The sequence below is a fragment of the Halyomorpha halys genome, unplaced genomic scaffold (genome assembly GCF_000696795.3).
Source record: "Halyomorpha halys isolate HHAL.00 unplaced genomic scaffold, Hhal_1.1 Scaffold1017.1, whole genome shotgun sequence".
NCBI lineage: Eukaryota > Metazoa > Arthropoda > Insecta > Hemiptera > Pentatomidae > Halyomorpha > Halyomorpha halys.
In genome coordinates, this window is record NW_027107632.1 from 208,875 (window position 1) to 232,011 (window position 23,137).

General features: G+C 38.2%; 1 protein-coding gene across 2 annotated transcripts in view; it reads left to right on the top strand.

The window, feature by feature from the left end:
* Positions 1-1,918: 1,918 nt before the first annotated feature.
* The window catches only part of LOC106687842 (uncharacterized), a 51,909-nt gene continuing 30,690 nt past the window's right edge, over positions 1,919-23,137 (top strand). Inside the window, exons 1-2 of one of the 2 annotated variants that reach the window (XM_014431982.3) lie at positions 1,919-2,504; positions 18,758-18,850. In XM_014431982.3, the coding sequence (XP_014287468.1) occupies positions 2,421-2,504; positions 18,758-18,850 (177 nt within the window). In that variant the 5' untranslated portion in view covers positions 1,919-2,420. The remainder of the gene's footprint in view (positions 2,505-18,757; positions 18,851-23,137) is intronic. The other variant, XM_014431983.3, reaches the window with a different exon arrangement.

Consider the following 23,137-nt stretch of genomic DNA (forward strand, 5'->3'; position numbering starts at 1 on the left):
AACTATCTACACCTCGTTATGTATTCTAATTCATATTTTGGGAGTTTCTTGCCTCCAGTGATAGTTTTGAACTACCACCAGGCCCTTCCAATCCTTCATTTGTCGTATTTTTTGCTCCTTCCATGACTAGTTTTAGAAAACACCACTTATACGTAATAAATGACGTAGGATTTAAGGTGTTTCGCAAAACACTTTTTTCATTTGGGTACAATTTTTTCTAAACTTTGGAATTTAGATCTCCACACCTATTAACAATTTTTAAAACTTAAAACTCCTGTCCATATACTGGCAGGCCCAACAAAACACAATAACAATAACAAAAACTATGTACCACGGGAAGCGATCACTAAAATACACAGATTTCTCGGTTTCTCCTGACCTCTGACAGCCCCTAATCTCTCTAGTGTCCCCCAGGCCTCAACCATTCACTCCCACTCTCATTACCTCCCCCCGCCCAGTGCGCACTTATTTATTTTATGAAGGCTACTCCACTGTTTTACATCTTCTTCATAACAGAGTTCTCTCCAGAAATGTCTTTTAATTTTCTTGATGGACCTTTGGAGGTTTCCTTTTTGCAATCATTAACTCTTCCCGACTCACGTAGTTAACTGGTAGATGCCTCATTCGCTGGTATGTATCTGTCCACCAGCATACTAAGGACTCTGGGATCGGATAATTTCATCATTTACTCATTCATAAATCTGGACGAAGCCTAGAATCGGGGATCTAACTTAGAAGTGAGGTGAAAAGGCGTCTCCGCTTGTACCCAGCACAGATTTCAACTGCACAAGAGGCAGCGAGCGTCAGGACGCCAGAGATAGTGTGAACTATGAAACTAGTTGTTAATTTTTTCTTACAAACCTCTTAATAATCGTCTTCTTCCGACGAGTCGGGGACCCATTTATTCTGATTTTTAGCTCCTCGCATTCCTTATTAAGAGCTTCTATTAAGAATTTTATTTAGCCAAAACTCCATGATCTTTTCTTACATCATAGTCTTCCACACCTTTCTTGTGATGCTCCTAATAAATATTCTGATCATTTCATTCTTAGAGGCATACCGTGCCCCTATCCTCATACCTCGCCGCTCCTTTATGTTTCTATCCCATAGGTAGGGCCATAGAAGTGTCTAAATAGATCGAATACACATATAGGTTGATGTGTACACATATATGTAACCTTATATACGTCGTTGAGAATATTTGCTTCCAATTTATATCTCCACCCATTTCCCACACGTTTGACGATCATGTGACGGCTTCACTACTAATCCAATACTGGTTTTTAAACATACTGGGCCAGGCTGGAGTGTGTGACCCTACCTTTCGGTCTGAAAACAGTATTAAGGAAAACCGAGGAATTGTCAAATCTCTGTGTCCTGGACAAGGATGTTAGTAATAGTTTCTAAACCTATTTAATAGCTTTTCTTAACTACTTCGTAATGGTAATGTTCATTATTCTGGCAAGGGCGCTAGAAACGGTGCTATGTGTGAATTTTAGACTAGGTACCCGTTAATGAACTTTCGAAAGTTAGGTTTTAGAAATAATATGGTGAGTAAGCTTAAAACCTGATAAAAGAGGTTTTTCGCCACTTGCAATTTTGAATCGTGTGTTTTATTTACATGATAGGTTAGCCTAGAAATCAATGTTCCAGTAAAATTTAGTTTAATTTTTACATTTGAGATATATTTCTAATAATATATGTTTATCGTTTATTTTAATATATGTTTAAATATTCTTAATCCTTGGTAATATAACTTTATTTCAACATTAGGTATTTCATAGTTTTAATATTTTTGTAATAGTGACTGATGGAATCAAAATGGTAGATCTTTGTATATTTTTATTTTATCAATCTGATCAGTTTAGAACAAAAATAAAGCAGTCAAAAATAAATTTATTGGGACCTGGGGACCCACGAACTATTCGTTCATCAACGTTTCGTTCAGTCTCTTTTCTTGTAATTGTTAAATCAAACATCTCTGGTGTGTTCAACGGTCTATTGTTATTGTTAATTTAAATTTTGTAAAGTTATAGTTGTTTTACAGTAACATCATGTTTGTTTCTTACTTATATTGTTCACTGGTGTCTACGTTTATGGGTTGTGTATTTTACTTCTTGAACCGATTTGAAGCCTGCCTTGTATATTGAAACAAGTGAATTACTGATCAAACCAGTGGATACATTATATAGTAGTTTTTATAATAATAAACTCTGTTTCATAGCTCTGTGTGGTTTAAATTTTATTAGTGCTGCAATATTAGTGATTTTTAGACTCAGAACATTATTTGTTTTGTTAACTGGAATTCCCACATTGTTTTGTTTTTTAACTGTGCAAACTAGAAGATTTTTATTGTGGTTTCATCAGAGATTATAGAAAAACATTCTGGGATGCATTTCAGGTGATACTGATGGTTGTTTATGTATCATTCTTTCACTATGAATGCTACACTACCTCTAGTTTTTTCTGGTGGTTTCCCGAAGTCTCTCTATGATCTAGATGAGGTGAGTTATTTAATATTATTTTATTTATATTGTTTTTCTAAGGCTGTAATTCTGTCACTGACCTATTCTTTGTGATATCAGGCTAGTTGGTAATTTTAACTCCTTTATTTCTATATATGAGTGACATTTTTACTTCCCCTCTAAGATTTAATTGTATAAATATTGTGTTCCGTTTAAATTTGTTTGTACTAACTACGACATACATTTTACATCCTTATATTTAATTTTACAAACAGATTTTGACATATTGTGGAATAATGATTGTCTTTTTTTTTATACTATATATTCTTATTACTACATATTTTTTGGTGATTGTGGATTTAACAGGGTTGTTTGGGTGATAATTATCATTACTAATTCAAAGTCTATATCAATTTTACTATTCATATTTCTACAAACAAAGGACTGTAGAATCAAAGCCAGACCAGCAGTTAGATATAAGCACAAGTCCACACATGGTCATGCTTGTGTAAAATATTTATTCTTTTAGTAATTATGATTTATATAAATTATTTGATGATTAAATTTAATTATATTAGTTTTTCCAGTAATGTTTATGGAAATATTCTTTGAACCCTTCGAATTATATCCCTCTCTCCCTCTCTTTTATTTATATATATATTTGCTTCATATAATAAATGTTCTGACCATAATAAGCTATATGTATGGTGTATAATTATATTTTAGAAAATAAGTTCCATAAAACAGTGGTTATTAAGTTTATTTCCATCCATTGAAGTGTGAAACGTTTGGTAACAAGTGCCTACATTAATCTTTATTAACAGAAACATTAATTAGATTATAATTATATTGAAATAAAAATGTATATATTTGTTAATAATATATATGATAACATGTTGATCATGCAAAGCTCATTTATATAAATACTCATAAATTGAAGAGAGATAATCGTGAGGCTATTTTTAACCAAGTTCTGACATTTTTAACATTTAACCTTGATTGCAATACTTGTACCACCTCAGCCTATGAAGAGTTATATGTGTGGTACTTTATTAAGCAGTACAAATTTATGACCGATTGTTCTATTGAGAGACGAAGTGATCAGTGCCATGCTCAACCTCCAGATTTTATCTCCTAAACACTGGAATATCATATATTCACTACTTAGAGGCCAAATCTGCTACATGAGTGCTTCTTCAAAGTTAATCCATGTATGATTGAAAAAACATAATATATTTCAGTCAACCTAATAATCCATTGTCTCACAAATTAGAAAGTCCACTTTTTTTGTATGATAATGTTTCTTACTTTTATGAAATGCTCTTTGTCATTCTTTGTTTTACAAATTTATCATACTAAATTATCAAGTTACTTAGGTCAGACAATAGTGGCCAGTGTCCATTGGATAGTCTGTTTTTGTTCTGAAGTGCAACTATTTGCTCAATTTTTTGTCAGTACAATGAATGAACATGTAAAATGGAAAAATTGTTGTTATGGAAGTGACAACAGTATTGTCTCATGTAAAATGTATGTTCTCATTTAAAATAATGGTATAATTAGATTAATGTCATGTCCCCTAACTGGAGAGTGATTCACACTGTTTGCCTACTCGTCCGACACGAGTAGTGTAAAAGCTTCTCATCTTGTTTCCTACTTTATCTTGTTTAACTCTCACCACATATTTTATTAAAATTGTTATTGCAGATTTTAATGTCCAACATTCAAGAAAAAAAATTATTTTGAATGCAGGCTGGATACCCTTTAGAAGTCAGTACTGACCCCCACAAAACTCGATTGTTGCATAATTAACTTATGTATGAAAAAGATTAATACTGATAAAAAGAGCAACTACCGTTATTTTAGAGTCAGTCTTAGTTTTGATCATGTTTATACAACTCGTTTGTTCTTATTGTACATATGTCATCCCCTTATTCGCTCCTAAACTACAATGTTTATGCAATAAAAGAAACAATCTGGTTGGAAATGATCCTGTAGCAAGATTCCGCTGATGTTTTGGTCCATGATCTCCACTCCCTTCCTTGCATTCCTTAAATATTTTTATTTACACCATACCTGTCCATTGTTATGGAGGTTACAAACCTATTTTAACCAGAGTGGGAAGGTCTAGTTCCATTCCGTGTGTCCGCCACAAAATTAAAGTCAACCCACCCAAGCTGGATTCGGACTGGTTCCTATTTAGCTCGAAACTGCTAAGTTAGCATCTTAATACGCACGGCCATGATGCCCTCTCCTTATCTGATCTTTCAATATACCGAATTAGGATCCCATTTTTGAATTAGTGGTGTCCTTCCTATTTGGATATTCTTCTGGACAAACCTTAATTTAATGAGCTGATCCACTATTTTCAAATTAGCTCAGTGATGAATTTTAAATAGTCTCTAAAGGGGTAAAATCTGGTGGTAGAGCATGGCAATGATCATTGTTATTTGTTATAGGCACACTAAAACTGGTATTGTATCGCTTTCTGTTCAAAAACGAACAGGAAGTAACAAAAATGGTCCTGGGGGTTATTCTGGTCCACAAATTACAATGGCACAGGTAGGTGCAGGAGAATGTTGGCAAAGCTCTCAAGTGTCTATAGGCATGTAAAAAGAGCATTAGGCAAGATTTGAGAGGTTAGACTCATATGATATATACTGTATATTACAGCCATTAGACCTATGGTTCTATATGCAGCCCTAGTAATGTGGCACAGGGCCAATGTGAGTATGTCAACCCCTTTAACAAACTTCAGAGGCTTGCTTGCGTGCTTGATGATTTATGGTGCTATGAGTACCATTCCTACAGCAGCTATGGAAATCTCACTTAGTCTGACTCCACTGCATTTAGAGATCGAAGTACAAGCCATAAACACTATGCATAGGCTTGTCAAAACAGGATGCAAAATCCAATGCCTTGATGTTGTAGAACATGGAAATATTATACAGTGGATAGAGGAGGACAGAGGGCTTTCCATGCACTCGGATTCTCAAATCCGCAGATATAATAAGTGTAAGAATAAATAAAACCAAAATTCATAAACCAAACAATGGTATTAATTGCTACACGGATGGCTCCCTTACAGCCAAAGGCACAGGAGCTGGTGTCTGGCGTGGTGATAAACCATTAGAAACCTATATCTATTTTTCTAGGAAAGCACACATCATTATTTCAATCAGAAATACTTGTGATAATTTGTTGCGTCAGTACTCTTATAGAGGAAAGGCTTTCTGGTAGAAGAATAACTATCTACCCATATAGCCACTAAGCAACAGGGGTACTAACTACCTCAATTATATGCTCTAGAGTTGTTAAAGACTGCTATGCAGTACTCAACAAATTCATGTGATAATAAAGTTAGCAATGGGTGCATGTGGCATTCACGGTAACAAGCATGCTGACAGATTAGCAACAATCGACTCTGAGACCATTCCTATTACCCTGGAATGGTGTGTGGCATAAGCCTAAGCTATGCAAAAAGTAATATAAAGGTGGTTTACAGTTTAAAAACCAAACTTTACTGACTAAATAAAAGACAGTTACACCCTAAGCTGTTTCTTGATGAAACCTATAGGGGCCAAAGTGAAATTGCTTCAACTGGACAGAAACTTTATAAAAATGATTAGATAGCTGATACACTGGATATAGAAGAGTGGTGGAAGCTTTGCCTTGATTCAATAATGGACCTTTGCACAAACATGTATGTATGGTTTTTAGCGACTTCTAACATTGCTTGCATTAGGGATGAACACACTTTATCGACCGCTAGCCTACGAATTGGTTTTTGGCTATCAAGTGTTTTCGTCCAGTGGGATTTAATGTTTTGTTTGTAGCTGTACATTAACTTCTCCATATCCTTTTGAACAAATGACAAATCAATTATTTTGGTACCTTTTCAACATAGGAAGTCCAGGTATAAAAATTCTACCAAAATCTGAAGTGTAGTGGGCATTGTGAATTTATTTATTAACAATATATAAATGTGCCCACTACTAGGCCGGTCCTGGGTGGTAGCCTCATCCACAACAGGTAGAAAAAATTGTTAACCTAAAGTCTTTCATTTTTCTTATTTTGATTTTATTCTCTCCAATCAGGCTAGTTTTGCCCCTTGTAATAGACATTCCTTTGAACCAAGAAATTTTAGCTGAATTAGCACCTTTTTTTTTTTTTTTTTATGGCTGTACTATGATTGCTTATTAGGCCATTATCAAAAACATCATTTAACAGCCAAACAGTGCTGTTTCTTACTTTCCCTAACACTTAGTTAAGGAAATTGTAATTGAGTCAAATGTGTTGATATGTAGTTTTTTAGAGATCTACATGTTTCAGAGCTCTCTGAATCCAAAAAACTTATTTGTATCTCATGTGATACAATTTAAGATGGAGTAATTATTTTGGATATAGGATACATCTTGTAAGCAGATCTTGACTGCAGGAAGAAAGGAGCTGAGGCACAAGTCCTTTCTATCAACCCATAAATTACCTATGGAAATCTATTCCTTTGTCTTGAACAATTTGATGAGAAAACCTTACGAACTTGTAGTAAAATAGATTCACTTGGGTATATTTTAGTGCTGAAGAGATCAACAGTAAACAGTGAATTGTGTATAACAGTTTATGGTGGGCCATTTGTAGCTGAGGAAATTAAACAACTGCCTCATTACTGCAGTGGAGCTGGTTCGAATGAAAACGACCTCCCGTCATGATTAGAATAAGTGGCCATGACCCATAGGTCAGAAATGACTATTTTTATTTGCAGAATATCGAGCAGGTGAATGGAGACACACATTGTAAGATTGGATAATATGAACATAAGTTGAGATTCAATCATCAAAACTTTATTTTAAAGTTGAGCTTACTCCCATAGATCAAACCATGAGAATTATATTTACTTTGAGAATTATTCTGTAACATTTGAGATCAAGGTGATGCTTTTGATATGTTTTATACATACAAGGAGGTAAGGCAAGGTGATGCTTTTGTATGAAATTCAGATACAAGCAACAGTGTTCAACAAATTTTCTAAGATCTGCAGCTAAAGTGGAACTTAAAATGGTTGAGGAAAAAAATAAATTCATGCTTTTAGGAATTCATGGAACTGGATAGATTCTGATAGAAATTGGTAACATTTTTAGGAGTGTTGGAGAGTTCATATACCTACCTAGGTTCCTTGATAAACTATGATGATTTATATGTAAACATTGAGAAAGGATTCTTGGCTATCAACAGCTTAGGCCTTCATAAAGATTTAAAAAGTAGAGTAATCTCCTGATCAACAAAGCTTAACATCTATAAGACACTGATCACTGTTAACCTATGTCTCAGAATGTTGGATGCTAACAAAAAAAAACAAGAAACTATTCTCCTTTCAAATGGTTTATTTTAAGAAAAATATTAGGCCCAATATCAAGAATCCTGAGATTGTTAAAGTTGTCAAGGTTGGATGGCTCCAATGGGCTGGCCATACTGCAAGGATGAGACCTCCTTCTACCGTCGACGAGACCGTCTAAAGATCTTAGATGAAAACATATATGTGACCAAAAGAGCGGACCCCAGTTCCCTTGATAGTGTTCCTCGCCTCCCCCCTCCCCTTCTGATGTAAGGTCCATCTTGTTTGTTCAAAACTGGAAGACTAAGTCAACAGAGATGACTAATGGACCAAATTCCACGAGGCCCCAACTTTCTAAAAGTTGTAAGAGCCACATTATTAAAAAAACAATCTTAAAAAGAATAGTGCCAGTTTTCTCTTGAACAAATGCTTGATGAGCTACCCTAAAATTCTCTTACACGTGTTAAAACTGTAAAATTGCATCTGGAGTAGAAGTTTAATACAGGGTTAGGATTTTTAGCTACCTATCATGAAGCTTTAACTTTAAGGATTGTTTTCGCATCAGTCAAAGAATACCATAGTTGATGAGTCAACCAGTCTATTTAGCTAGTTTTTCTTGGCAATCTTTACTTCAGTATGAGCTGGCTAGATGGAAAAGTCTCATTATACGCTATAGGATTATTGGCCACCACTCTCCTAGATGCTCTGACCACTGAGATAGACGTAGTTTAGATGAAAATCATCTTATACATTTAACGAGTACAAATGATAAGACTTTAAGGATTGTTTTTGCATCAGTCAAAGAATACCGTAGTTGATGAGTCAGCCAGTCCATTCTGATAGTTTTTCTTGGCAGTCTTTACTTCAGTATGAACTGGCTAGATGGAAAAGGCTCACTCCCGTTCCCAGAAGATTTGCAACAAATTGGAGAAATCAAGATGGTTAAGGTGACCTAGAGAAGTAGCGTCCTGATCAAGACTGAAGGTGCTAACCAGGCTCAAAAACTTATTAGCTGGGGAAAAGTCAAGGATAAGGGACAGGAGGCGAGGCTCACAATGGCACCCAGACCTCGCCTGGAAGTTAGAGGGGTACCTAATTTCTCTAACGAGAGCGTCCTAGAGAATTATCCATGGAGTAAGACCCCTATAGACTCGCCGAAAGATGAGAAAGACAGGAGGGAGTGGTTGAGACCCTGCTTCACTACTCCTGCAAGGGGCGGACTCACGGATACGTGGGTGCTAAAGGTGCACCAAGTAATGAGGCTCGCTCTGATGACACTTTCTGTGGAGGATGGTGGAGCTTGACCATCCTCGATTACCTTGACTCCCTACTCTGTCTCTGATGCCAAGACTATGTACACCCTGCTAAAATATGCACGAAGGACGTATTGTGCAGGTGGTGTCTGGGAACAGGGCACAAAGTCAAGGAGTGCCCGGAAAAGAATAAGGGTGCAGAAACTGTTAGGCCAAAGGCAGTGTAGGGAAAGATCTCCAACATTGTGCGGGTAGCAGGGAATGTCCTGTACATCTGGAGATGATGGTCAAGCAGGCGAAGAAGACCTGGTATGCGTAGGCTGCATATCCTGCAGCTCAATATGGGCCGGAGATGAGTGGTCATGGACGACTTGAAAACTCTCGCCCGAAGTGCTGACATCTTAGCGGATCAGGGGCCATGTTGTTGAAAGAATTTGGTCAAAGGTTTTGGAACTACGTCGAGGGTGGTCGCTCTAGGCAGTGGTGAGAGGAGGCCTAGAGCAGGGATTGTTGTCGTTAACCCTGCCCTCGACGTAATGAAACTGAAGCAATTCACCACAGCAGATCAGGTGGCATGTTATTGTGTCAGGTAGAGCAGAGTTGCCTTCGCTCTGGTTTCAGCATATATGCCGCCACAACAGGTGAATGTAAATATCAATGTAGAGGATAAAATAGCTGCTATGGAGGCTGTCGTGCTAAAGTATAAAGCGTGATAGACACCAATTCGTGGAGCACGGCCTGGGGTTCGGTTCGTGTAGACAATAGAGGGAGGTCGGTTGCTGGTGGACGCCGCCTCTAACGCAGTTAAAAAAATAATACTACAGGACCAGGCATAGGTACCAGGAGTGCAGAAACGACAAGAGGAGGCCTGCACTCCGAGAAGAATCTAAGCATCGGTATAAGGTATATCGAAATGGAGTACGTTGCCAGAAGAAGAAATCCTGGGACTAATTTATTGTAGAGGAATCAGAAAAGACTCCCGGGGGTGTACTCCAGCGGTTACGACAGCCCGACACCCCCTGTAATCTATACTCCTTCGTAGGTAGTTACCTAAATAACAGGAGCGTCGGGATCAGGGGTAACTACTACGGGGTCGAGAGAAAAATCAAAAGAGGGTGTCCGCAGGGTTCGGTCCTAGGACCTGCTCTGTGGAAGCTAGTATTCGATGAATTGCTGGGGGAACAAGAGGAAAAAGTGTTCCTTGCCACGGCCTATGTCGACAACCTGGCAGTCATCGTGGCCAAGAACAGCAGATACAGAAGCGGAGAGGTGTGCCAGTCTCATTGGAGAGTGGTGGGTGAAGAGGAAGTTGAGTATGGCAGCAGCCAAGACTCAGGCCATACTCATTAGAGGCTCCACTGACAGGGCTCATCCTATTACCCTGGATATCAAAGGAGAAAGGGTTAGACCGGGTGAGGAAGTGACATATCTTAGTGTGAAGATAAGAAGAAGATTTGATGCCACATCTCACCTAGTGTATCTAAAAGACAGGGTGACCCTGTCACTCAATGGATTAAGTAGGGTAGGGGGCCATTTTGGGGTCTCAGGTACCCTGCAACGATGACCATATATAAAGGTGTGATCTTGGGTATTCTGGGGTACACATCCCCTGCGTGGAGACAAAACCTCATGCAGATACAGTAGAGGAGACTGACCACCATACAAAGATTGGCTCTGCTGAGGGTCACGAAGACATATAGAACAGTGTCACATGAGGCGGTGCAGGTACTGGCTGGAGCGATGCCCCTGAACCTCATCCTCAGGGAGGATGTCCTTAAATATAAAGTAAAGAGGCAGGGACTGGAGGCACTACCGGAGGAGCCCTGAGATTGATGAGACTCTAAACTTATGGAAGAAAATGCTGCGGGAGGACTCGATACAGGAGTGGAATGGATGGCGGGTAGGAAGCCAGAAGAGCGCTACTTTGAGAAAATTCTTCCCTGCCATCCTTTCTAGATTGAAGGCTAAATGGGTCCTCTCAGACTATTGGGTCTCACAGATCTTAACAGGACACGGGGGTTTCGGGAAAAGCTGCAGAGCTTTGGAAAGAACATCGACCCCTGGTGCTCCACGTGCGGAGTTCCTGAAACAGCAGAACACATAATAGTAGATTGCTCTGCCATGGAAGGACACCGAGCCAGGCTGTCAAGAAAGACCGGGATTTTGGCCCTCGCCGAGTCGGACCTTCCCTGTTCACTTCTTCAGGGAGTTCATTTACGGGTGGAAGGAGGTGGTGGGCCCAATTCATTTCACAATGGGAAGGGCTTGACCGCCCAACAATGGCGAGCCAGGAAGCTGACCCAGACTGAGATTGAGGGCTGGACCAGCCTGATAACTGCAGGAATTGGTGATCTTTGGAAGCAGTGGCATGCACAAACCCCAGCGCACAACCCCACTGCTCCTGTATGCCAGAAATGGCAAGGGAGGCACTCATTCCTTGACAGGGTCAACTTATCCTTTAAGTATACTGGATGAAAGATGGCATCAAAACCTTTTGTTATTCTCATGCTGGGTATATAACCTTCTCATTTGGTCTTACACATATATCTTGAATTTCTAGATAGATAAGATGCTCCCTGTCTGTGGAACCTTTCCTGAATGTGGTCTGGATTTTGGCTGTGCCCATGCTACTTTCTCCTCATGCACCACTCTACTACCAAGCTGAAACACCACTCTGTTTAATTCTTCAATCTGGCTCTGCCATAATGGCTCCCAGACTGAATAGTAAGGGGTGATAGTGTACCCTATCTTCTAGCTCTCTCAGCAGGTTGTCAACACATGCTTCCACAGGGATAGACCTTAAGCAGAGCCCTGAGGACAACGTCTTTCTATTTTTATTTCGACCTTTACTTTCTTTATTGTATCAATAAAAATGATGGTCGTTGTATTAGTAGGTAGAATATTTATTATTGAAGTTAACAATGTTTACCACTAAATTTTACAGTGGATATCAACTGTTGTGACTTCCTCTTTGGAGACCTAGGGTAACCTCCATGTTCCCTCCTGGTATTGTAACATGTATTGTAATAATAAAAGTCCGTTAATGTATTTAGTGTCGTTTGCTTCCCAATGATCCACAATGATCGTTGATCATAAGGTTTAGTCCCTGAAGGCATAATTTGTTCAGGAACTAACATTTGGCGACAAAATTAAAGAACCTGCAGTGAACTAGGACAGCAAAATGTCTAGGTTACAAGGTATTTTTTTTGAAGAAACGGGCGATTTTAACGTTTTCCATACAAAACTGAAAAACTATTTCATCAGGGAAGACATCAATGACGTGGATAAAAAGAAAGCCACCCTTCTCACAGTAATTTCGGACTCGATAGTACAGCTACTTGAGAGTTTGTGTATGCCTGATAAATTGGATGAGGTGAACTATGGGACATTGATTAAACTATTACAGGAACATTATGCACCCTCTAAATCATACTTCAGCCAACGACATTTATTTTATTGCGCCACCAAACACCCTGATGAAACGGCTCGGGAATGGGCCGCCCGACTTAAAACTATAGCTGCTCAGTGTAAATTTGGGGATGAAATTGCTATTCTTCTTAGGGACAAATTTGTGTCCGGTTATGGGGAAGGCCCTGTACAAGACAGGTTATTTGAGGAGGACGCATCGCTCCCAACATTGACATTAAAAAGTGTTGTGGACATTGCATCTGGAAAGGAAGCTGCCTGTGAAGAACGCAAACAAAGAGTCAGCCTCCAAGTCAAGCCCGAATCAGGTGTATTTCTCCATAAAGGTATGCGACAAAAACATTTACCTAATCATAGTTCTCCCCAACCAAAGATGCATGATAAACCCTGTGTACATTGTGGTCGTAAGAATCATACTTCCAACAATTGTAAATTCCGTGAATACTCATGCAATATTTGTGCAGTTAAAGGACATTTAGCAGTCGTTTGTCCTAATAAAAAGAAAATTAAGACTTCCAGAAGCAATACTGAGCATAAATACATGGGGAGGTTAGGCTCAAGCTGCAGTAGCTCTGAGGAAGAAGGGGCAGTTACGCGTAATGACTCTTTCCATAACCTCATTTCAACAAAAAAGGCCCCATTCCCATACACTGTCTCCTTAGAAATTAATAATAAGCCACTAACCTACCAGATAGACACTGGATCACACTACAATGTTGTTAGTTAATCTTTTTATGAAAGACATTTTGGTCATATCAAGCTCTCAAGGAATGACCTACATTTAACTGATTATGTAGGTAACCCTATCATTCCCATAGGCAAATTCTCCACGCAAGTGAAAAGTGAAGATGGGAATTGTCATACTATGATCTTTTACGTGGTTAAACAGGGTGGACCTCCTCTTATTGGTCGTCAGGGTTTGGAAACTCTTAACTCGAATGGTTCACCATTAATGCATTTGTCCAACAGTGTAACCAATTTGTTTTCTAAGGCCCCACCTGAAGTTTATAAAATTCTGAAGAAGTATTTCAGCGTTTTTGATGACTGTGTGGGAACATTCTCGAAATATAAGATCTCACTGAAATTGAAGGAGGACGCAACCCCTGTTTTCCTGAAAGCACATCGTTTGCCATTGGCCCTCAAAGAAAAAGTTGAAAAAGAGATACACAGACTTGTGGAAGCAGGGATCTTGGAACATGTCAAATCCAGTGACTGGGCCACTCCCCTGGTTCCAATTCTGAAAGCAGATGGAACCATGCGCATATGCGGAGATTTTCGCTTAACGGTAAACCCCAAGTTGAAACCCAGCAGCTACCTTTTGCCACATATAGAACATCTTTGTAGCGACTTTGCAGGTGCCAAATATTTTTCAAAAATAGACCTACGAGATGCTTTCCAACAATGCGTATTGGATGATGCCTCACGTCCACTTACCACCATAAATACACACTTAGGTCTTTTCCGCTACCATAGGCTGTGTTTTGGTATTACAAACGCCCCAGATGAGTTTCAAGAAGTTATGGAAAGATTGCTCCGTGGAATCAGGGGTGTTAAAGTTCTGTTGGATGATATTGTGATATCTGGTGCTACTGTAGAGGAACATAACTCGAGACTTGAGGCAGTCCTTAAGGCCCTCCATGAGGCCAACCTTCGTGTTAAACCTGTTAAATGCAAGTTTGGAACCCCACAAATTGAATATCTTGGACATATTTTTGATGCTAACGGATGCCACCCCACTGATAAGCATGTAACTGCCATTAGGAACTGTTCTGTGCCTAAAGACGTTAGCTCCCTTCGATCATTTCTGGGAATGGTGACATTTTATGTCAAATTTGTTCGTGATGCAGCAAGGATACTGGAACCCCTGTATTCTCTGTTGCGTAAGGATGTACCGTGGGATTGGTCTCGCAAATGTGATGCCGCGTTTAAGAAAATCAAAGACACCCTAGCTTCTCAGCCAGTATTAACACATTTTGATCCCAAACTACCACTCAGACTGACAGTGGACGCATCTGCAAAGGCTGTGGGAGCAATTCTCTCCCATGTGTACCCAGATTCGAGTGAACACCCAATAGCGTATGCATCTAAAGTACTCACGGACACCCAACGGAAATATGCCCAGATAGAGCGTGAGGCTTTTGCAATAATCTATGGAGTCACTAGGTTTAAAGACTATCTTTATGCAAAATCCTTTGAATTGGTTACCGACCATCGACCCCTGGTACACATCTTTGGAGAGCGTAAGGGTGTACCAATTTATGCTGCAAACAGGCTGCAACGATGGGCATATTTCCTGTCAGCCTTCAACTACACTGTCAAATGTGTTAGATCAGAAGAGAACTGTGCAGACTTTCTCTCCAGGACTGAGAACAGATGCACACAAGAATCGGAAAATGAAGGGTTTGACGAAATATCTCACCTTCACTTTGTCCAAGAAAATTGCCCTTTCCGGCTAAACGCAAAGCTTATCAGACGTCAAACAAGGATCGACCCTGTTTTGTCGAAAGTACTCAACATGGTTCGTACGGGAATGAAGCTCCCAACCGATGAATCGTTGAGACCTTTCATCTATCGCGAGAATGAACTCACCGTAGAACAAGGCTGCCTAATGTGGGGATATAGAGTAATTATCCCAGCTAAGTTCCAGCATGCAATCCTCAAAGAGCTCCACAGTTCTCATTTGGGAGCCACCAAGATGAAGGCTTATGCTCGGAATTACTTTTGGTGGCCCAAAATGGACAAGGACATTCAGGACTTGGCCAAAAGCTGCGATATATGTTGCATAATGTGTGTAGCTCCACCCAAATCCGTTCTTCACCCTTGGCCACATCCACATGTACCATGGACAAGGTTGCACATGGATTACTTGGGTCCTATCAATGGCAGAATATCCGTTTTTGTAGTTTGTGACTCAACGTCAAAATGGATAGAGGCCAAGATTGTTAAATCAACTACAGCTCAAACTGCTATTGAAATTTTAAGTGACATGTTCGCAAGGTTTGGGTTGCCCCACGCAATATCATCTGATGGTGCGCGCTGCTTCACTGGACATGAAATGACAAGCTTTTTGAAATCCCACTCAATTAGACACTTGGTGGGTGCCCCTTTTCATCCTCAGACCAATGGGGCAGGAGAATCAGCTGTCAAGATAGTTAAAACTTTTCTCAAAATAGCAATATCGGAAAACCCATCCAATCAGTTTTTTGACGGACCAACCTGTGTGGGCAAGGGACTTCTGTGCTTGCAAGCCAAAATGGTCCAAGGCGGTAATTACGGAGGTCCTAGGAGCACAAACCTATCAAGTGGACACTGAAGACGGTATGTCATGGACCGCCACATCGACCAGTTATGGGATAGAGCAACGTCACCAGGAACTGTGCTCATGTCTAGTCCCGACCTGGAAGACTACCAATCTATGAGCTAGGAGTCAGCAATCGTCTAGATGCGAGTCACCAAGTAGAGAAGAAGCATCTCCACAGCCGACTGAATCTCCTCCTTTTCATGGATCTTCACCAATAGCTGATACTTCCACACTTCCAGGCCACCAACCGAGGATCCACCTTTCAGAAACACCAGTAGGAACTTCCTGCAATTCGGCCAGACCTCTACGTATGAACAGAAGTCCTCCTAAACGTTTTAGTCCCTCTTTCTAATGAACTATAACTGTTAAGCATATTTCCATTTATTATCATGTTTGAAATGTAAATTTTTTTTTTAGGGGGGAGGAATGTTGTGACTTTCTCTTTGGAGACCTAGGGTAACCTCCATGTTCCCTCCTGGTATTGTAACATGTGTTGTAATAATAAAAGTACGTTAATGTATTTAGTGTTGTTTGCTTCCGAATGATCCACAATGATCGTTGATCATAAGGTTTAGTCCCTGAAGGCGTAATTCGTTCAGGAACTAACATCAACAAATATTAAAACCTTTAAAATCTTTTAGCCAAAAAGCAAACTTACACATAATTGAATCATATGGTGGAGAGGTTTCACATGGGCTTATAACATTTACTTTCTTGCCATCACAACCTCATCAAAACTTCAGCAATCTCTTCTTTCTATAAGTAGAACCTACATCGATTTTAACCCTCTTGTTACTGAAGGAACTACCGACAAAGGAGCATAAATTGCTGGGAGTGTTGAACTCTTGCAATGGCTGGAGATCACCTGGCCCCCAAACATTATTGATGGTGGAAGATATGCAGAACAGTATTAGTAATACATACTTCTTTCTTCAATGTCCCTGAGCTGGTTTCTAGTCAAGCCAAGGATTTGGTATTTTGAAAGGACTTGTGGTTGTGTTGCTGATAGTAAACCCTCCATCTCTTCACCATAATACCTGAAATTCCAGCTGTTTGTCTGTCTATGATTCTTTTGTCAGATATTCTATCTATGTTCTTTTATATTATTTTATTCTCCATATCCATTATTTTTCTTTTGGTAAGCTTCTGAATGGCATTCTTTTTAAATGTCTAAACCAATGTAGGTGGTTTTTCTCTATCCTTTCGAGGATTTCTATTTTATACTTCTGGTTTTTCTTTTAAAATTTCATTTTTTACTTTATCTGTTTTGATATTGTTCTGTTTATCAGTTTTATATATTTTACCACATCCGATTCCCAGTAAATTGTGTACAATTATGCATTGTGCCTCAGCCTAAGCTGGTTGCCATTCTTTATAGAGCCAAACATTCTTCCTAAGATTTTTCTTCAAATATCATGGAACTATTTGCATCCTTGTGCATTAAGGACCACGTCTCTGAGGTATTGTTTTTAATGTCCTAATTAATGTTGTATATAGAGATTATTTATTTTTCTCAACAGCAAATGGTTTTAAAGTGTGCATTTTTAACAAACAAACCTAGAACACTTATAAAGTAACCAGATAGTGATAGCTATTAACATTTGATTCTCTTAACATTCTCACTGACATGAGACTGAACCTTAATCTGGTACTAACAAGAATATGGTCAGTCTGGGTGCTAATATTGTTGTCTGAAGTAACCCATGTGGATTTATTGATGTTTTTACAATCAAACATAGTGCTTCAAACCACCTTATCCTAGGATATGGTGCAATTCATCAGCCTTGTCCCATTGTCATTAAATTCCAGGTGCAATATGTGCCTTCCTACTATAGGCAGAAAAGTGGGTTCTCTTCCAAATTGGATATTAATGTCACCCTAGAACTATCTTCAGGTCAGGGCATGAACATTCTGCAAGCTCCCTTTCTAGTCCATGATAGAAATCTTCCTTCACTTGCTCACCTGCTACATCAGTCGGTGCATGAATTTAAACCATATAATAGTTTCTAAATCTGTCCCTAATTTTCAGCATAACCTATGGTTAGTAGCTTCGAAATCCATGGCATACTCGGTCATATTACCGCTCACCTATTATCGCCTCAGCCTAACCATCATATTGCCTATATTGCAGTAATACTTGTCTTATGTTTGGAATGTTCATCCATAAATTTTTTTAATACTGGAGACCAGTCCTGTAACCCTAGGAAGGAATCCTTACTGAGTGCTGTCAGACAGGCCAGCTGAATCCATATTTTTTTTAACAAGGTTATTCTCCTCCTCCTCCTCCTCCTTTTTCCTGGATTAGGACTTATATGCTACTGAAAAAATAAAAAGGAAAAAGTCCACTAGTCCCATTTTATTCTAGAAATACAGACTTGTAATATAAATTTACTATGATCTCATTGTTTAGTGAAACGTGATTTAGACTATTTTATTTCACTTTGATATCTTAAAAAGACAATGCCCTAGTTATCCCTTGCTTCACTGATAATCTATAACAAAAATGATGCTGGGTAAATAAGTCTAAGGTTAAATCTATTCTATAGAGCAGAAGAGCTATGTTATCTCATAAAAATAGTGGTAAAGAAACACTTGCTAAAATTATTTTTTAAGAAATAGATTATGTTTATTGTTTAGAAGGAACTTTAATAAGTTCTGTTTTTTCATCCTTTTTTTTTTCATTTTATGTATTTTTGTAGATTTGTAAACAGAATATATTTTTTATGTTAAAATTATGAAGAAGATGGTCCGGGGTGTGGTCAAAAGAACAAAAAATAGTTGTTAACTATTTTTTGTTCTTTTGACCCCACCTCTGACTTATCTTCTTCATATTGAAATAATACAATCAATCATTTATCTATATTTTTTTATTTATTCCTTACATTTGTAACTGATTAAATACCTTACCATTTAAAGTATTTTACATTTATTTCTGTGTTTAGGTATTGCTTAAATATTGATTTAATTAATTATTATTTTTAAGGACCAGCTTGAACGATTCCTGGTGTATGTATGGACCTACACAAATACTGCAAAACATGCTCGTGTGCTGCCTGAATATAACAGCAATCGCAATGTAAGTTTTGTATTTCTCATTTGGTATGCTAATAATTGTGTTCTACATTAAATCCTACAGTTGAGAAAAATTACGATTTCTTCACTTTTCATAGCATGCTGAACTTAAATCTGAAGTTTAATTATATGTTTTTTTTTATTTACTTTTAACATAGAGACTCTTGGGAAATCCATAACCTACTTAGTTATGTCTTTAAGTGTAAATAAAATTATTAATATCTTACAAGTAAACTATACCATACAACAATAAAATTAATAAATTTGTTAGTTTAGCACTAACAACATCTAATATTTAATATGTCTTCGGAACGAGAAAGTTAATTCAGTAAAAATCATTGAATTACAAAGATTATACGTTGCCAAACCATAAATATCACAAATAGAATGTTCCAAAACAGTAATGAAAACAAATAAAATAATAAGATTTAAATGGTAATTAAGTGCCATATTGTGTTGTATATATATATCATCATGCCTGTGAACTTGAAACCTTGTTCACCAGAGGAACCTGTCATTTTTAAGGTAAGTTATTAGTACTGATTTAACATAACTATAGATTTTATGATCCATTGAAAGAACAACTCTAACAGACTGTATCTATTCTAAAGAAAACTTCAGGAGTGATGTATGATGGAAATGATCCCTTGAGAAATGATGGTAAAAGGCTTGGAAAATAATGTCCAGATTGTATGGCAATACTGACATATTTGAAATTGTTGACAAGGCTTGTTCACCTTTTTACCTTAGCATGACATCTCAAAAATTAGAATCATAAATTATCAAGAGACAGAAAAATTGTTGGCCTGCTTATCATAAATTGATAACAATTGTTAGAAAATGAGATAATTTTTAGTATCTTTGAGCTTTGATAAGTTACTTGACCCAAAGCCCTGGGAAGTGATACAATTTTGGGGTCTTAAATAGTTCAGATCACTATCCCAGTAGAAATGACTTGTGTACAAATAACATTACTGTCAGAAATCTTTCATTGTAAGACTTGGGTACTAAATCAAAAAGTATATGAGCTCAAAGTCAAAATTTGGTTATAAATAGTTTTAAGGAATATTTAGATAAATTAAATTTTATCACTCATTTACCTGGACCAACAAGGAACTCTGGCTCAGCAGAATATGGTTACTTTCATCGATTTTAACAAAGAAAGCACTCTGCATCTATTTGAACCTAATCTCTGAACTCTAATCTCTAATATCAAACTGAAGACTTTCTTTGAATGCACTCATTTCAGAGATAGAACAGCAATCAATTTGAAAAAAATGTAGGCAAAATAAGGATTGGTGACTTTGTTACATTGAATATTACTTATGATGGCTAAACTTTTAGACCAGAGATGCTGTATACATTATACCGAAAAACAACAAACTTAGTTTACATTGTATGTGAATCATGGTGTTGATGCCCTCCATTATCGCTAGACGTAGTTTAGTGAGGGAAGCAATTTAGAGAGGGTAAGTTAGACACAGGAACACAAATTGGTTGACAATGTTGACCTGCTTGGGCATAAGCAAGCAAAAAGCAACTGCCATATTTAGATTTTCATTCAACTTAGTCACCGAATCTTCGTTTGACTGTAGATCTCCCGAAAACGTGCATACTAAATATCTGATGGTTTCATCTTTTTCAATTGTCTAAATGCTATCTCCATTCTCAAGGGCGAGCCTCTAGCTCTCCTTTATTTATAACGATGCCCACACTTTGTCGAGGATTTAAAGCCAAACCAATTTCCTTAAATGTCTTCTGAATGCTGTCAATAATTCTTTCCGTAGCACCCTTGTCCTACGCTGAAACCGCCTAGTCATCTGCGAAGCCTGTGAGGGCTACACATCCTCGGTTATCATTGAGCTTACAACCAAGTTTATTTGCATAGTCTTGCTCACACAGGTCGCAGTACAGATAGTTTATGGCCAGATTGGATAGCGAAGACGATAAGGGCCTGTCCATAATTCAGCGTACGATCAATATATTTTGATAGGTCTCCAGGAAGATGTATTATTAATATCACCTTTCACTTTATACATATATCAGTAGTGTGCGCCCTGTCGAAGTGGTTCTGGTACATAGGCCACCTTCAGCATTATTTCCGTAATAGTGTTTACATATGAGCTGTATCTTAACATTTTAACGTGCGGATCAGAGCACCCTCAGGCCCCGGCAATGTGCCTAATTATATTGATTTTACTGCATTTTTGATCGTATCAACATCTATTGTGATTATATTTGGCATCGGGGCCGGTTTCTTATATTCCCCACGTTCACGGAAATTTTTGTCTCAAAGAGGTTCTTATAGTGGCCCTCAATTTCAGCCAACTTTATAGGAAATTGCTTGGGAGTGTCAGCATTCATAATGGTTTTCACTATCTTTTTTTTTCTTTTGTTATGATATTGGTATTGTGCAACCTCATATTGATACTGTCCTTTATTGGCCCTCTGTGGATTTGATACTTTTTCAGCTACCTTGTCTGGCATGATGTTTATTCTATTCTTCTTTCTCATTTTGTAAAATATGATGGCAGGGTGCTGGGGGACTGGTAGTTCCGCATAGATAGTAAGAAACCTAAGGAACTTACATACGGCTTCGTCAAAATCAGCATTATTCAGTTCATTTTGTGCTGAGGTTCTTAAAAATGGCAGACCATTAAGCAATATCCTCTTTTATTTGAGACTATTCACCCTCTCCTTTCTTATGGTCTGTAGGATTTTTAATTATTTCCCTGTTCGTACTGTTGTTAGCCTCCCTGGGACGTTTTTTTCGATATGAGTTCTGAGTCATCTATCGCCTTTAAGGGAGAGCCCACAGATCGTACATATCTTATGATCAGGGTGTGGACCTTCCTGTTTGCTGCTCACCCCCAAGACTCTCTCTTTGACTTTTGGCAATCTAGGGAGAGCATCGTCTATAGAAACTGTTTTCCCTAGTACAATCCCTTCTGCATGAACCCATTCTACTGTGATAAAATCCTTTTTGCCACCCTCCGCAGTCACCAGACATCACAGAGGCAACAACTGCCTCTTGAAAAGGTCCTCCGGTCCTTAGAACCCATACAGTCTTATCTATTTCTATCTTCTTTTTTTTTTATTTTGAATCCATTCTAATTTTTTATTTTTTTCACCAAAACTTATATCCAGCACATGCATGATTAAAATAAATCAGTATAATAAATACAATAAAAATAAATAATTCATGCATTCAGTGGTCAAGAACCCAAAAAATTGGTTATTGCCTCAGTAGAAGAATTGTTTATTATTGAATGAAACATGCCTTGGCCTATCAGTCCCTGGCAGACCAAGTCGTCTGAGATACTCTAGTGTTCGGGTTTAGAACAAGGTGGCTCAGTCATGGGCTGGGACTTTCCACAACACCAAAACTGAACTTGTAGCTATAGATTGTTTAATAAATGCTTTGATGTACCATATTAGCACCTTTGGCAAACGAACAAAACTTAATCCTACTTATGTGTAGTCGGGCAAACATAATTATAAAAATAAAACAAAAAAGTGGCACAGAAATAACTCACAAACTTGCTGAAATAATACTGCTTTATTTCCCAACTTTATCTTCCTTATACACATTCTGAATGTATGTTATATGTTTATATGTGGAGAAAAGATTAGGGCTGATACTAAGCCTGGTCAATGTATTTCCTCAACGCCTCTCGACGTACAAGCTTCCCATGTCGACCAAGTACCATACTCCTCTCACCTTGATGATAGACAGGCCACTGCTCTCGCTTCCCACGTTGTAACTCACCATAGTTCGTCTTCCAGCTCTGTGTTTCTCTCATCTTTTCTGTCTTCAAATTTAAGTGTGCAAGTAGCGCTGCCGCGTACTGCCCATTCGACTGCTCCTCTCTCCTTCTTTCGAGGAACATGTAAAATATGTCCTCCTCCGAAGTCCATCTGCTGCCTCTGTAAGCTTATTTCAGTCTTTCTTTTACCACTGGCCATTGTGTCTCCTTGTCGGCCTATTGTATATATATATATATAGAAGTTAAGTATCGGCGAAAGTTAAATGTCAAAAAAGAGAAGAAGGAATAAGATGTAACACGTGTGAACTGCTGTAACATACTAACTTTATTGGGTTTGGTACATCTCTTTATATACATGCGATCAGCTGATCTCCTCAGTCAATAATTAAAGATAAATTAAAAAAAAATTAATCACCACTTAATTAAACATAAATGAACAGATAAGTTGAGATGAGGACACTCCGGATTACTCTTGCGCAGGTGTTTCGGTTAGTGGGACTTTAAGTTGTTCAATATGAATGGTC